A 15243-nucleotide genomic window follows, 5' to 3' on the forward strand; every position below is an offset into this window, starting at 1 on the left:
ATCTGTTTTAAAAATTTAGTTCAGAAGACGTGAAGTTCAAAATATTGAAGTGCTAATGGGGGAAAAACCTATACTAATGGTGGGAGGCTGTGGGGGTGGGTGGGGAGGAAACAAATCAATTCTGCCCTCACAGTACTTTGAGGACAAGACACTAAAGGGGTAGTGTCCTATGGCAGAGAGAAAGCAATACATTAATCAATACAAGGCTCCTATTTATATCTTCTGAGGAAATGCCAAACCTACACTAATGGAGGAAAAACGGAAGATACTGTAAAGAACGTTATGACATTGGATATTCATGCTGAGACTAACAAAAACCTCTATTGGCTTCCCTCTATTTGGAGCTTATTCCAGTTAAAAGTACCTGGAAATAAGTACTGATGTAGGGGTTCCTTGTATACAATAACTGAAAATTTGGAAGATGCTATGGTACAGAAGTCATTATACATTGTTCTGTGGTATCAACGCCTGCCCCACTTTAGAGGTACTTATGGAGTACATAAATAAGGAATCAAGAGAAAAATAGGTAGACAGAAATACCATCATTTCATTAGTAATTATAACACATTTTATATCAAGGCTGGCTCCCTCCTTCATGTGCTTTCAGAAGCAGGCAAAAACTTGTTTGTTCCTACAGGCCTTTGGAGAATAATCTGGTCCTCCATCTATGTTAAGGTATTGTAAAATTGCCAAGTGTTTTAAATGTTTAATGTTTTAATATTGTATTTTTATTTATTTATTTATTTATTATTTTTGTACATTTCTTCCCCTAGGTTTAAAATGTATATGTTTTAAATTTTGTAAGGCTGCCTTGAGGCCCAGTATTGGGCAAAAGGTGGGATACAAATAAATATATTTTTTCCTGCTAGATGATGCCTGATGTATCCATGCTGCACTTCATTTGTTCTGATATGGATTTTTGCAACATAAAATGTAAACTGTACCACAATCCTAGTGCATATCTACACAAAAATCCCACTGAGTACAATAAGAACACACATATAGCACTGAGGTCAGATAGAGTAATCCCATGGTCCCTGGGAGAGCATGGATAGAACGATCTTATAGCCCCCCTAGGGATATGGTGGATTCCCATGCCTGAGGCCGCAGGCACTGCTATGATATTGGGAGGGGAGTTCCAAGATTACCACCTCCTCCTCCCAGATGCTCCCAAAAGCATTAGAGCAACTGTTCTTCTGAGGAATCTACAGCCTCTGTCATTGTCACCTGCCAGTAAGTCAGCTAGAAGCACTCAGAAGCCCATCTAGCTGAAATTCATTTTTATTAGGAGGCATGGGAACCGAATTTACCTCTGGTCATTCCTCCCGCCCTGCCTGATAGTTGCCGGCAGGGCTTAGGATAGTCTTATCGGAAGTGCCAATCCATAGGAAGTGAAATCCTATTTCACTTCCTCTATTGGAAGTGAAATCCATTATATACCAACTGAATGACAAAAGTTACATATTCCTCATGGTTTGATTCCATCTGAATTTCTAGCATAGTTTTCCTTGGATATTTCAATGCTCTGTATTCTATGCATCTCAGTCCGATGTAGTTCTGTCAAGGGCATCTGAATATTTCCTAAGTTAATTAACTCAAGCTGTACTGATGAGGGATATATTCAAGGAAAATTTCATTTCTTCTGGCAGTACTTATATCACATAACTTGCAAAAACATGGGAAAAGCTAACCACCCATAGCAGAAATAGAATACTGAATACCAATTAATAGGGACTCATCTAGCAGGGACAAAAACAGTTTGGCTTTAATTAAGTTGGCCATACTCTATTTTTGGATTTGCTATGCCACAAAAAATCATGCACCAAAATTAGAGTGCAAATATTCTTTTGTTTACTCATTAAAGCATCAACAAATCTGGCAAATAAACAGCAAAGGTCTTTATCAGCATCTTATCCAGTTATTCTTGTTTGCATAAAGTGTAAAAGCGTTACATTTTCAGCATATTCCTTTGGATAGTCTTATTTTCACCCAAAGATTATTTTAAAAATCTCTTATTTAAGCTGCTGCAATTACAAGATATTTTTCCATATTTGCTATACATTAGGTTATACACACATCAACTTTTGTTTTAGAGACAATGTACACAAAATCAATAAAAACTTGGTTCAGATGCTTACAATGTCTAAATTCACACATTCATATTTTGTTGAGGAACTTGACCTGGAAGTACATTCTTCTACAGAAGTGAGGAGGAGGCATTTGAAGACTGAACTCCATGTGCACATTGTGAGACTGGGCTATTTTCAGATAGGGGAGGGGATACCTATAAATCACCAATCAATATTTCAAAGTAAGCCACTTCTTAATTGCATTAGTTTGGGATCAAGCTAATTGTTTCATTTAAAAAAACCATTACTAGCAGGGTAGGGGACTGGGGTACACATGTATATACGTGCTTCCTTTAAACATATACTCTACTAATGTACAATTTTTGTGACCACACTTTATTACTGTAGCTAATTACAAGTAGAAATAGTATAGAATCAAATCCATACCAACCACCTGATAAGTAATGTAAATTTACTGCACTACAGCTTAACAAACCAAAGCCTTAGATGATTAAGAATAAGGTTCCCACGAGACAGTGCAGTGCCATTGTCTAGGGAGTACAGGCTACCAGGCTTAGAGCAGGGCTGGAATGGGCTTGCAGGGAGGAAACACATTGTGTGAAGAAATAGTGCCCTTAACATGGAGGCAGAGAATAACCACAGAGCAGCAGCTTGAAGTGCTACTATCATTATGGGATAGTGTAAATGTGGAAATGTCAGTTCATGCCAATAGTTTTTTCAGCTAAGCCTGGCTGTAGTCCCGAACCTTTCAGAGATGATTGTGTGGTTCCTTACTTTCTCATACGAAACAGAGGAAAGAAACTGTTTTAATAGTATACGACAATGTGACCTAAGCATTTATGTGTAACGTATATGGCTTTAATGAATTTAAAAGGTTCTGTTCAATCTTTCCAGTTATCATATATGTGCCATAGTCATGTTTCTTGTATATAAAAATACTGATTTTTGGTGGATTTATAAATATTACTCTACATGTTGAAATATGCATTTTGATTATCTAGCTCTAAAATTTCCCTGCCTATTTTACAAAGCCTGACTTCACTTCAGCAGTCCTGTGTCATGGCTTAATGACTCCACATTTTAAAGCAAAGTATTGCAGAAAGTGGGAGTAGCATGCAATATATGACTCCAATAAATGGGTCAATCTGATGAAGAATTTTCTAAGCATCTGTTTGATATTAAACCTTCCTTATCACCCACACATTTTTAGCCCTTCATTCCTTCATTGAATCAGTGAGCCCATCAGTAGTCCTTAGCCTACAAATATATAGTCAGTCAACACTGATGCAGTTACTTATATATTCCCATCATCCAGCATTTTGTTGACGCCATCACAGAGTCTCTGCAAGTGAGTCTTGTAAGGTCCAAAGGGATTGTACAAGGCAGCCAAAAATTCACAATCTGAGAAGTGATCAAACACATTGTTGACGCGTCCATGAGATTTTGCAGTTAGGTGACGCTGAATGATTTGATGAAGCAGGTCTCTACACTCATTCAATAGTTTTGACAAAAAATTTCTGTCAAAGGTATAATCTACTTGATGGAAGCTCACCACAGTTTTAGCCAGCTGGTGTACCTTCTTCTTGAACTTCTCCATGAGCATGATTTCTTCCTGATTAAACTGGTTATTCCTGTAGAGGATTGCTAACTTGATAACAGTCTTAATGAGATTTTTAATTATCTTCTCTGCCTCCTTCTTGTTTTGTATGTATTCCCTTGTCAGTCTGTAGAGTTCATCCAACACATCACTGCTAGTATCATCTATCAAAGCAGTTGCTATCGATTTGGATGCCATTTTGCCAAGAATTTTCTTTTGGGCCTGAATGGCCAAACTTTTGGAATTGAAGACATCTGTTGCCACTGGAAGAAAGAAAATGAATATAGCTTAGTAACTTCAGTACATGTGATATGATTTTAAAATAAGGAAATTTAAAACACGAGTGGAAAAAAGGCAATTTATATCACTGATTTAAAATCACAGCTGTGATACGCAGAGGATTTTTTTCTGGAAAACTCACACTACTAAATCAAAGTTTAACTTATTTCAGATATTTCCTGTACAAAAATAGTAATTGCTTTATGGAGATATTAACATTTATTGATCTACTAAGAACCAGAACCTTTATGATAGTAGATTTTATACATTTAAGGTATTCTGCATTGGAATTATTATTTTAAAGAATGGCATAGAATATATTATTTAATATATAATCCATGCCATGGCTTTCAATTTTTAATCCCTGCCCATCCTCTGAAATCTTCAGGGGAGGCCCTTCTCTTGGTCCCACCACCATCACAGGCAGCTTGGTGGGAATGCAGGAGAGGGCCTTTTCAGTGGCTGCCCTGGGGTTCTGGAACTCCCTTCCCAGGGAAGCTAGACTTGCTCCCCACCGGTGTGTTTCCGGAGACAGACTAGAACTTTTCTGTTCTGGCTGACCTTTGGGGGGTAGTCTGGACCTCTTTTTATGTGTTGTTTATATATTGGATTTAAAAAAAATAAGAATTAGTATTTTAAATACTGTAACATGTTTAATTATTTTTTAAATTTTGTATATCTCTGTTTTAATTGTACTTGTTTTAATTTGTAAAGCCACCTTATTATATCCTTCCTTTTTCCCAGCATAGTCCCTGGGTTGTTGCTCTAAGTATGACTAAATGTGGATCCAACCTCCAAAGTCTACTCATACAAGATAGTATTGGTTGAGAGTAGTGGCTGACAATCTAAGACTTTATTCCATTTTCAGAAACTACATCTGGAAGACTGCTATAGATCAAATTCTGGAACTTGGAATGTGTCCAAGGCAGTCTACTAATGCTACTAGGCACAGTCTAAACAGTTTATTTAACTTTCAGTTCATTTGAGCAAGTCTTTTAATAGCCAAATTTTAACAGATGAAGTTACTCAGAGAACTATTGTGATCTATTTTAAGAACACTAACTATGATCACGTGATAGTTCTCTCTCTCTCTCTCTGTGTGTGTGTGTGTGTGTGTGTGTGTGTGTGTGTGTGAGAGAGAGAGAGAGAGAGAGAGAGAGAGAGAGAGAGAGAGAGAGAGAACGTGTGTTTAAATGTGATCTAGAAGGATATTGACAATATAAGAAATTAATACACAGCTTTCAAGATCATAATCAAGAGACAAACAGGCATTTGTTTAAACAGTAGTCCCAACTGCTTAAATTAGCTTTTCTAAAACAATTATTCTCCAACCAACAGTGTCATGTTAAAGTGACATTCAATATCTTTTCCTATCACAAATACATACATAGAAGGTTTTTCCTGAGTTTGCAATAATGTTAGTTTTACTGTCAAAGGATTATAAAAAGTTGCCCCATAATGAATGACATTTCATTTTGTTAAAGAACTAACCTAGGAAGCCTATTTTGAAAGAAATTACCACAAACTAGCTCTAGATGTTAGAAAAAGCTGCTTTATAATATCACATTAGCTATAATTACTAATTCCTCTACTGTCCAACAGGACAACAGGCTACCCAAATTTACATCTTTCCTGTTGTTATCCACAACGTAATCCTGGAAAACAAACTCTTTCACATCAGCCTTTGCTACTGCACACCGCTTAATTTGTGTAAGAAAGAAATAAGACAATTCAGGACTAAAGCATAATGCGTTGTGAAGTCTCTTACAGTTCCTCTCTTCTTATTCTGTGGTTCACACACAACGCTAACCCATGGTATGGGTTGTTGAATTCTGGGCTGTTGTGATATGTGAATGCAGCTGCACTAGCAAGTCATGGTTTCTTAACCATGAACAACCCAGAAAGAGAACCCATGATTTGTTGCTGGGTTGTGAACTCTGGGTTATTTAAACCATGAGTTGTTGCTATGTGCAAACCCAGAATTGTGGGTTGTTTATAGGTTGTTTCACCAGACTCTGGAGGCGGTGAGCAAAAACGGTAAATAAATAAATAACCAATGACCCCCACAACCCCTTCCCCACAGTACTCTCCATGCAGCTATGATCTCGGTTGCCACTTTCCAGAACCAGCAGTAATGATGAAGTTGGCCTGGCAACATAAGCCAGGCAGATCAAATTCCCTTCCCTCTTCTGCGACTCAGATCTTCTCCTGAAAGCATTGGGGGAGTTTTCAAGGGCTAGTACCACTGGCCACTGGAGTCATTTGCATGCACTTGCCATCTACGCTAACTGTACCCCATTAATTAGCTGATTAGATTCACCTGCACTCAATCAATCAAAAAGTTTAATACACAGTTACAGACGTGGTCAAATTAACCTGGAATTCTACAGCAAAGCATAAGCAACCAGTGTGGAGTGGTTTTTGTTTGAATTGACCAAGCAACAACTATGTATCCATCCATTATTGGCTGGCTGAAATTGTAGAAATTTGGTAATCAAATAATTAGTCATGGGGAAACTAGATGCTATTTTTGTAAGGGGTATGCTATCAGTAGTGCCTGGAAGCAGAATTTGGGAAGCTAGACTGGCTGTGTGTGTCTGTGTGTCCTACAGTAAAATGCAGCAAAAGCACTAGGAGGGTGGCCTTTTGAATTTGGAATGATTGGGGGGTATCAAAGCATTGTGGAGAGAAGAGGGTGCAGTACTGTAAAATAAGTCTTTTATTTAAATTGAGAAGTAAGACTTCAAAAGCACTCTAGAGGTATTTATTTTGGTAAAAGAACTTTTCCTTCATGTTGCCGCTGGGGTGAGAAAGGATTGAATTTCTTTCATCTCAAAGTTCCCAGTCCTTTGCCTAGGGATGGGGGAAGGGAGCCTTTCTTTAACAAGCTATGAAGAGTGCTGGAAGTAACCAAAGAATAGACAAGTGGTAATCAGGCAGGTGACGTGGTGAAGCCATGCCAGTATTACAGTGTCACAAAGGTGTTTGGGATACAGGGAGGGGGCAGGTGAAGGAGCAGGGAAACAAGCAACCCTCGGAATGAGAAAACAATCCACAGTTTGTTTGATCATCTTTCAGACAAAGCCTTGGTAGGGCAAGAAACCATGGGATAAATACCATTACATGTGATGTATGTTCCAGGACTGAGTTCTGGCAAGCCCCACTACTGCATTTCAGTTGGCTTTTCTAAACTTTTGCATTTTGATATGTCAGTTTTGAACCTTGAAGAAAATACTAAAAGGAAATGCCATGGCTGACAAATGCAATGGTGACATAAAATACAGAGGGAATTGATTTAAGAGCTTGCTATAGCAAAGTCAAATTCCACCCAAAAGGTATGAATTGGTCCTTAAATAGATTTGAGCCAATGCATGCCTTGCTGAAAAAAACTCCCTCGTGGAGGGTGTTCCTCCTTCGAGCGTCACCACCAGCAGCCATTCCAGCAGGCTCCGTACAGAGGGAGATAAAAGCAGAAGCAGCACCATTCCACCAGAACTGCTGAAAGACTACTTCATTTTTTCCTGTTCCCTTTTATTCTTCTCTGTTATGTCTTTTTGTAAGCCGGCGTGCAGGGACTGTCTTGTTTTACTGAATAAATGTAAGGTGCTATGGGAATCTTTCTGGGTGAGGACAGGGGGTGGGGTGGGGATACCTTAAACTAACGAAAATATGTATTTGTGGCTTTTAATTCTCTTCTTTTCTTTTCTTTTTTGGCTTTGATATATTTGCATTATTTATTTATTTACTTTGTTTTATGTCAACCATTTTAATTGATTTTACAGAAAGCAGGATATAAGTATTAAACTAAACTTGATAGATTAAGTGACAACTTGCACTTGTGAATAAATCACTAGGTGGTTCAGAACTTTCATACCACCTCATAAAACATCAAACACAACACATGTCAATGGAATGTTAGGATAATTAAAAGTGAGGCACATCCATGTGTAAACCAGTCCTAACAAGTCAATATAAAGTCTGATTAAATGGACGTGTCTATGGACAATGGACAATATTGGACAATAGGCATAATGTTGTGAGTAGGAGAGTGTGCCATATATCAAAAGAAACTGGCACTTGCTTAATATAGCAAAATAAAAGAAGAGAGGCAACCGCACACCACATTTACAAAAAATATTGGTTTGCTCGTGTCTCTAGAAAGAAGCTGGACTACAGAGGTGACAGGGAAAAATGGAGAAGACAGAGAGGTGTGGATTTATTACTTGAATAAAAGAATGTGTGGTGTGAGGGACATAATTCAGGTTAAAGTATTGGTGGGTCTGATGCTATATTCCAACAATATGCCTGTACTAAAAATTCAACTTGCTAACCAATTATGTATAGATTTTGAGTCTCAATGGCAATTGATGGGCAGTTTATAAAATGGAACATATTGAACATTTAGTAACATAGGATTGTTGTTGTTTTTCTATCTTTGAGCAGTTGGTAGTTCTTCAGACATGAATGAAAAGCCAAGACTATAAAACATGGGAAAGAAACATGTCTGGGACAAGACAAAAGGACAGACCACATGGTAGTATATTTGGACAGGAACAGGTTAATGGAGAAAATGAAAAATACAGATGAAAAGGAGATAGATATGTTATAGGAAAGATAAAGCAGAGGAAGCAAGTAGAGATTAAAGGAAAGACGATTAGGCCAACAGAAACAGAACACTGCTGAGAGGAGGAACTGAACAAAATCAGAAGTGAATTGGGTAAACAAACATACAGGTGAGAGGGATGTCATTAACAGCAGCAAGGGAAAGGGGAAATGCAGCCCAGTCTCCCCTCTTCCCCTCACTTCACTGTTATAAAAAAAAAAGAGTGATCTTATACAGATGCAGAACACTTTTTAAAAAACAAGTTTAAAGAAACACATCTAATTTCACATTTTGACATGGGGATGAAGGGGGGTTGCTATGAAACCTGAAGTATGAGATAATATTCTTTTGCAAGAATGAAGTTTCCATTTTAAGAACCCTTCTTGATTTCAAGGATGTAAAGGAACAGCTTGAATTTATGACTAGTTTAGACCTAATCTCACTGAAACTAAATATGAAAAGAACTCCAATTGCTACATTCACCTCATTATGCAAGATGGCACTTATTTAAATCATTCAGGGTTGACAATACTGGCCCTTGTATAGCACATACTCACCAATTAAATAACCCTCACAGTAACCACTTTCCTTCCACTATTTGCTTCTGCATTTTTGCAGTCTAATTAGATATACACTGAAATTTCAGCTTCTTGTCTTGCACTGTAGCTTAGAGGTTACCCTAAACTTCTTTTATGAATACTTTCTGGACCATAACCCAAGGTGATCAAAGTAAGACCATGACATTCGACCATGCTAAAATATGCATATTGAGTCATGACTTTGTGTTATAACCAGGGCTTTATTCTGCAATAACTTAGCCACAACATTATAAAACTATAAATGGCTTATTTTAAACTTGACTTCATACTCCAGCTCATTTACTTATATTAAAGACTAAAAGAAACTATACAGAGATCTGTAATACAGCTAAACATTAGCAGCAGCACTGCTCAACATGATCTGTTTATCAAATGGTTTCCTTGTGTACCCTAACATCAAAAATAGCAAGCGCATATTTCCATCTGCGTTCTGTACCATACCAAAAAAAAAGGGGGGGGGGAAAGGCAGACAATCACACCATAGTGGTGTCTAGTCTTAGAAGATCTAATAGTACCATATTAACATAGCAACTTCGATGAAATAATCTATCAGATCCCCTTAACAGCGGTCAGATTGGCAGAAATTAGGTGAGAAGGTTGAGCTCCATAAAAAGCTGCATTTCTGCATATCATCCTTTTGTAAAAAAAAAAAGGGGGGGGAACCAAGAGTAGTCAAAGCTTATTTTTGTCAGGTCAGTTGGCAACCCTGCAGTTGCATCATTGGAAAAGGCAGATAGGTAAAGCATTGTTTGGGGAAGGAATTTGGATTTGAGATTATTTTACAAGAGACTATGTTTGATAGATCACTTATCTGAACAATTTGGGCTTCTCAAGATGGCTTTTTTGGATTAAGTCCACTATTTTTAAACCAGCTTTGCTAAAAACCCTACAAAAGTTATTAGCCCGTAGCATTTAGGTATATGTGAATGGCTGGCTGGTTATTTGTAGCACATTGAGGGCCTGGAATGGAAAGAGAGTCAACTCTGAAGTTTACGGAGTTCTCCTGCGTAGTTGCTCGGAGGGAATTATTACTCACCACAGGGAATCAGGCAAGGGGCTGTTGAAATGTTTTTGTGAAACACTGTTCTACACAGTTCCTAGCAGATTCATTGAGTGGGAGTTATGAACCTTTGCACTTGAGTTACTGTTTCTCAAGTATGCATTTAGAGATTTCTGAAGAATACATATGGATTGTTCAGTATAATGCTATACAAGCAAGCTGAGAATATTAGGGAAATAAAACTTTCCCCAAGAGGAGGACATAACAAAACAGAAAGATTTAGCTGCACTGTCACCACTACATTTTTCTTATTTCCTGGAAGTCGTGCTCAAGTCTCTCCTTTATTTCTCCATTTGAAAACTTTAAGAGGTTGTGAAAGAAATTTGCCACAGGATGTGGGGTAAAGGTATAACTGGGCACAAAATGAGTTCGGCAAACTGACATACTATGACAGTGACATCCTTTCTACGAATGGTAAACTCATTTGTGTGTGTGTGTAGATATTTATGTGGCCCAGGGGTGAGCAACTTTGGGTAATCCAGGGGCCAATTCCCAGTGTCCAGTCCCCCCTGTGGGTTGCACTTCTGCTGCAGCTGTAAGAAAAAATAGTAGTTTGTCACCAAAAATTGGCAGCAAGCAACTATGGGGCCTTAGAAAGGCCAAAATTAGCTAGAAAAGTTCATCTTGGCCCTTCTTAGGCTCTGTAGCAGTTTGCCACTGAGTTTTGGTGGCAAACAGCTGCTCTTTTTCTTTTATCACTGCAGTACTGGCAGCTGCACATGAGGATCCAGGGTGGGGGCACATATGGCTCATAGACTGCGTGTAGCCCACTACTGACATAGCCAGGCTGGCACTATCCATGCAGAAGCAAGAGGTCTTAGAAGGCTTGGGGGAACCCCAAAGTTTGCAGAAGTACCAAAACTCCAGAAGCACTCCACACTTTATGGGGCAATAAACAAGCACAATACAATGAGAACTGAGCTGTTGGGGTGGAATATTCTAGAAAAAGGCATGTCTGGCTGACAGCCTGAACAGAAAGCACTCCACACTGCAACATTTTGTTGCAATTCCCACTAGTCAAGAGTCCTGCAGTCAAGGAATATATTACCACATCCATAAACATCTGGCTGCCAGAGCAGAAGGAATTATATAAAAGGGTCTCTCTTGTTTTTCTCCATGAAAAACGTTTTTGAAGCATGCAGGGCTAAATGAATTAGTAATCTAACCCAGGAATACAGTTATGTTATTTTCATCACAAACAGCATAAACATACTTGTCCAAAGCTATGACAAGAAAAGGCATAGCTAAACTTGTAGGCTTATATAGCCTAGGCTCAACAGTCACAACATATTAGGTGGAGTATGTTAAGATAACTGATGTGTGTGTATGTGTATTAATGCACTGAGAAATCAAGTTCTTGTGCCTTGAAGCAGTTTTAGGTAGAGCCTTAATTTCTCTTACAACACTGATGCTCACTCATAAGATTCTGCAATAATAGAATGACTATTGCTGACACTCCGCATGGGAGGGTTGGGAGGAGAGTCACCATATGGTATTAGTGGCTATAACTCTTCTCACAGCTCTGAATGCCACCAACCTAGTAAGTAGAGAGAGCACAGAGCATTGTTACCAAGAATCTTCCCGTGAAACAGAAATGTCAGTGATCCGTAGTCTGCAACCTACACCTAGTACTATAGCTAGCAGTGAGTTATCAAAATAGCCCCTTTTTGCTTATGTGCAGACTTGTCTCCTTCTCCTCTAATTATAATAGGACTTTTAAGGCTTCTTAAGCACCTTAGCCTAGGAATTTACATATTCTAAGGAAAGAAATATGGTATAAACAAATATGGAATGCTTTCATGGTTCATTCCATGTATTGAGACAGGACAGCACATTATTCTGTACGGTGGTTTAACTGATTTCCTTCCTGTTTGCTTTTCTGCAACAAGTGCACTTGCTTAGGTACTACTGTGGCTGTGCTAAAATTATTAGCTAGTACACTGGGCAACATTATTACAGGGGACACTGTAGTGTCCCCTGTGTTATAGGCGATCAGTAAAAAGAGCATTCCACCATGTTACCCTGTAAATTGGGGGGTGGGTCATTCTAGCGTTCATAAAATGGAAAATGTTTCACCAATCTTTCTGAAAATACGACCTGCCAGAAAGAAATGCTGGTTTTACATACCCTGGCAATTTCAAGAAGTTTGGTGAAATATTGAAGGGGTGGTGGCAGTTGAAAGGACGAAAGTAAAAAAATCCTCTCTGACTCAAAAGTGAAACTGAAAACTGGGGTTGGCGACTTTTTTTTTGCGCAGGGAAAGCTCCGAATTGGGACCCTTACCCTCCAATCCATTGGTGGGATCGTGTTCCCCAGTCCATCTCGTTGATGGAATGGCCTTTCTTTTTTTAAAATTCCCTTCCATTGAATTTTAATAATAAAAAAATTGCCCCATTAAAGTCAATGGAGGCCTCATAACACATCGCATGCGCAGTAGCGGCGCTCTCCCCCCTCCCTCCTGTCTTGAGGGCTATCGGGGGTAGGAGCCAGCCCGGGGGCTCGCTGCCCAGTCCAGCATACACAAAATGTGGCTGCTGCCGCTGCCCCTCCTTCCCTGTCAGCGCGACCCGGCAATTGCCCCAAGATGGCAGCGCAGGCCTTGCAGCAGCAGCAGCCTAGCAACACCTGAGAAGCCCCGGCCGGCTGGGGAGTGGAAGGGGGAGCCGGGCGGAAGCGGAGCAGCAGGACCGGAGGCAGAGCCAGAGCAGCAGCAACCCAACAACGACCAGACGGAGCAGCAGCAGCAGCAGCAACCCAACGACAACAACACAAACGGCTGCCCCGCCTCCTCACGGCTGCTCTCCCGGGGAAACAGGCTCCCATGCAGGGCCTCGGCACGAGGGAGCACAAGGGAGAGAGATCAGCGCGCCACGAGGTCTCCATGGTGCTTACTTTAAAGAAAGTTCTCCTCGGGTGAGTGCCTGGATCCAGCTCACCTCCTGGCCCTTCTCGTGTTTGGAAGAAGAAAGTCCTACAACTCCCAGCATCTCCAAGCCTTAGACTGGTCTAGCAGCTCCCTGGGAGTTGCAGGGCTTTTTCCCCTTGCCGAGCAAACCTGCTGCTGCTGCTTGTTGTTGTTGTTGCTGCCGCCTCCTGCAATCCTGGGGCTGCAATCCTGGGCATGCCTCTCTGGAAAAAAGCCTCCTACAGACCTGCACAGGATTGCCCTGTTAAAAGTATGGGGAGGGGGGGGGGAGACTGCTTAGGCTTCCTGCTGATTTTAAAACTGGATTCTAGGTCTACTGCAAATTAGATCCTGGCTTCTCATGTTTTGGACTACAATTCCCATAAGCCCTCACCAACACAGCCAATGAGTTGTAGTCCAAAATATATATTGAGGGTAAAATCCAAGGTAAATCCTACTTAGAGTAGACCCACTGAAATGAATGGAACTTAACTTGGTCAAAACTTACATAAGTCTTATTCATGTCAATGGGTCTGCACTACATAGGACTCATGTGGGATTCTACCCTCTGTTGCCTACCTCACTTAGAATCATAGAATAGTAGAATTGGAAGGGGCCTAAAAGGCCATTGAGTCCAACCCCCTGCTCAATGCAGGAATCCACTCTACAGCATACTTGACAGATGCTTGTCCAGCTGCCTCTTGAAGGCCTTTAGTGTGGGAGAGCACTTAACCTCCCTAGGTAACTGATTCCATTGTCGCACTGCTCTAACAGTCAAGAAATTTTTCCTGATGTCCAGTTGGAATCTGTTTTCCTTTAACTTGAGCCCGTTATTCCGTGTCCTGCACTCTGGGAGGATCGAGAAGAGATCCTGGCCCTCCTCTGTGTGACAACCTTTTAAGTATTTGAAGAGTGCTATCATCTCTCCCCTCAATCTTCTCTTTTCCACGCTAAATATGCCCAGTTCTTTCAGTTTCTCTTCATAGGGCTTTGTTTCTAGACCCATGATCATCCTGGTTGCCTCCTCTGTCTGCGTCCTTCTTGAAGTGTGGTGCCCAGAACTGGACGCAATACTCCAGATGAGGCCTAACTAGGGCCGAATAGAGAGGAACCAGCACCTCACTTGATTTGGAAACTATACTTTTATTAATGCAGCTCAAAATAACATTTGCCTTTTTTGCAGCCATATCGTATTGTTGGCTCATATTCAGCTTGTGATCTACAACAATTCCAAGATTCTTCTCATTTTTAGTATTGCTGAGCCAAGTATCCCCCCCCCCCATCTTGCAACAGTTCATTTGGTTTCTTTTTCCTCGGTGTAGAACTTGGCATTTATTCCTATTAAATTTCATGCTGTTGTTTCCAGCCCAGCGCTGCAGCCTATCAAGTTCACTTTCAACTTTGATTCTGTGTTCCAGGGTATTAGCTATCCCACCCAATTTTGGCTTAGCCTACCTCACAGGGTTGTTGGAGGGGGGGCTAGGAAGGGGAGATGTTATTTCTGCCCTGAGCTCCTGGGAAGGAACAGAAGTACCATAGATGCCTTACGCCAGGTCAGATGATTTCATCACCTATTCCGCTATTATATGTTTTCTACTCTAACTGCCAGCAAAAAAGTTACCTTCTTTCCAGCAGGCTATCTGAAAGCACACCCAAGTCATATGTAATATGCACATTTGATTTTTAAAAGATTTAGAAAGTAATGCTTCCAAAAACTGCATTAGCCTTTTATGCTGCAACATTACACTATTGGCTCACATTGAGAAATTGATCAAAAATGGTCACCTTCTTTCCAGCAGACCCAAGTCATATGTAATATGCACATCTGATATTTAAAAGATTTAGAAAGTAATGCTTCCAAAAACTGCATTAGCTTTTTGTGTGGCTTTTATTCCTGTGTGTCGTTTATTACATACTAACCCTGTTCAAAAGGCATGCTAAACCACAGTGGTTAAGCATTTTGAGCTAAACATTATGGCTTAGAGTGTCATGTGAACCATGACAATTGATGGAATGAGACCCTTACTCATTAATCCAGTGGTGGTGTCTTCTTCGGCCTTCATTGTAGTTGGTGGAATGACTTTTCTTTTTTTAAAAAAATCCCTTCGGT

At 40.1% G+C, this 15243-nt stretch overlaps 1 protein-coding gene across 4 annotated transcripts in view; it reads right to left on the reverse strand.

Moving 5' to 3' along the window:
• Positions 1–1904: 1904 nt before the first annotated feature.
• The window catches only part of TNFAIP8 (TNF alpha induced protein 8), a 50586-nt gene continuing 37247 nt past the window's right edge, over positions 1905–15243 (reverse strand). For all 4 annotated transcript variants that reach the window (XM_063128607.1, XM_063128605.1, XM_063128606.1 and 1 more), the window contains one exon: positions 1905–3950. In XM_063128607.1, coding sequence (XP_062984677.1) covers positions 3385–3950 — 566 coding nt within the window. In that variant the 3' untranslated portion in view covers positions 1905–3384. The remainder of the gene's footprint in view (positions 3951–15243) is intronic.

The sequence above is a fragment of the Elgaria multicarinata genome, chromosome 6, assembly GCF_023053635.1.
Source record: "Elgaria multicarinata webbii isolate HBS135686 ecotype San Diego chromosome 6, rElgMul1.1.pri, whole genome shotgun sequence".
NCBI classification, from domain to species: domain Eukaryota; kingdom Metazoa; phylum Chordata; class Lepidosauria; order Squamata; family Anguidae; genus Elgaria; species Elgaria multicarinata.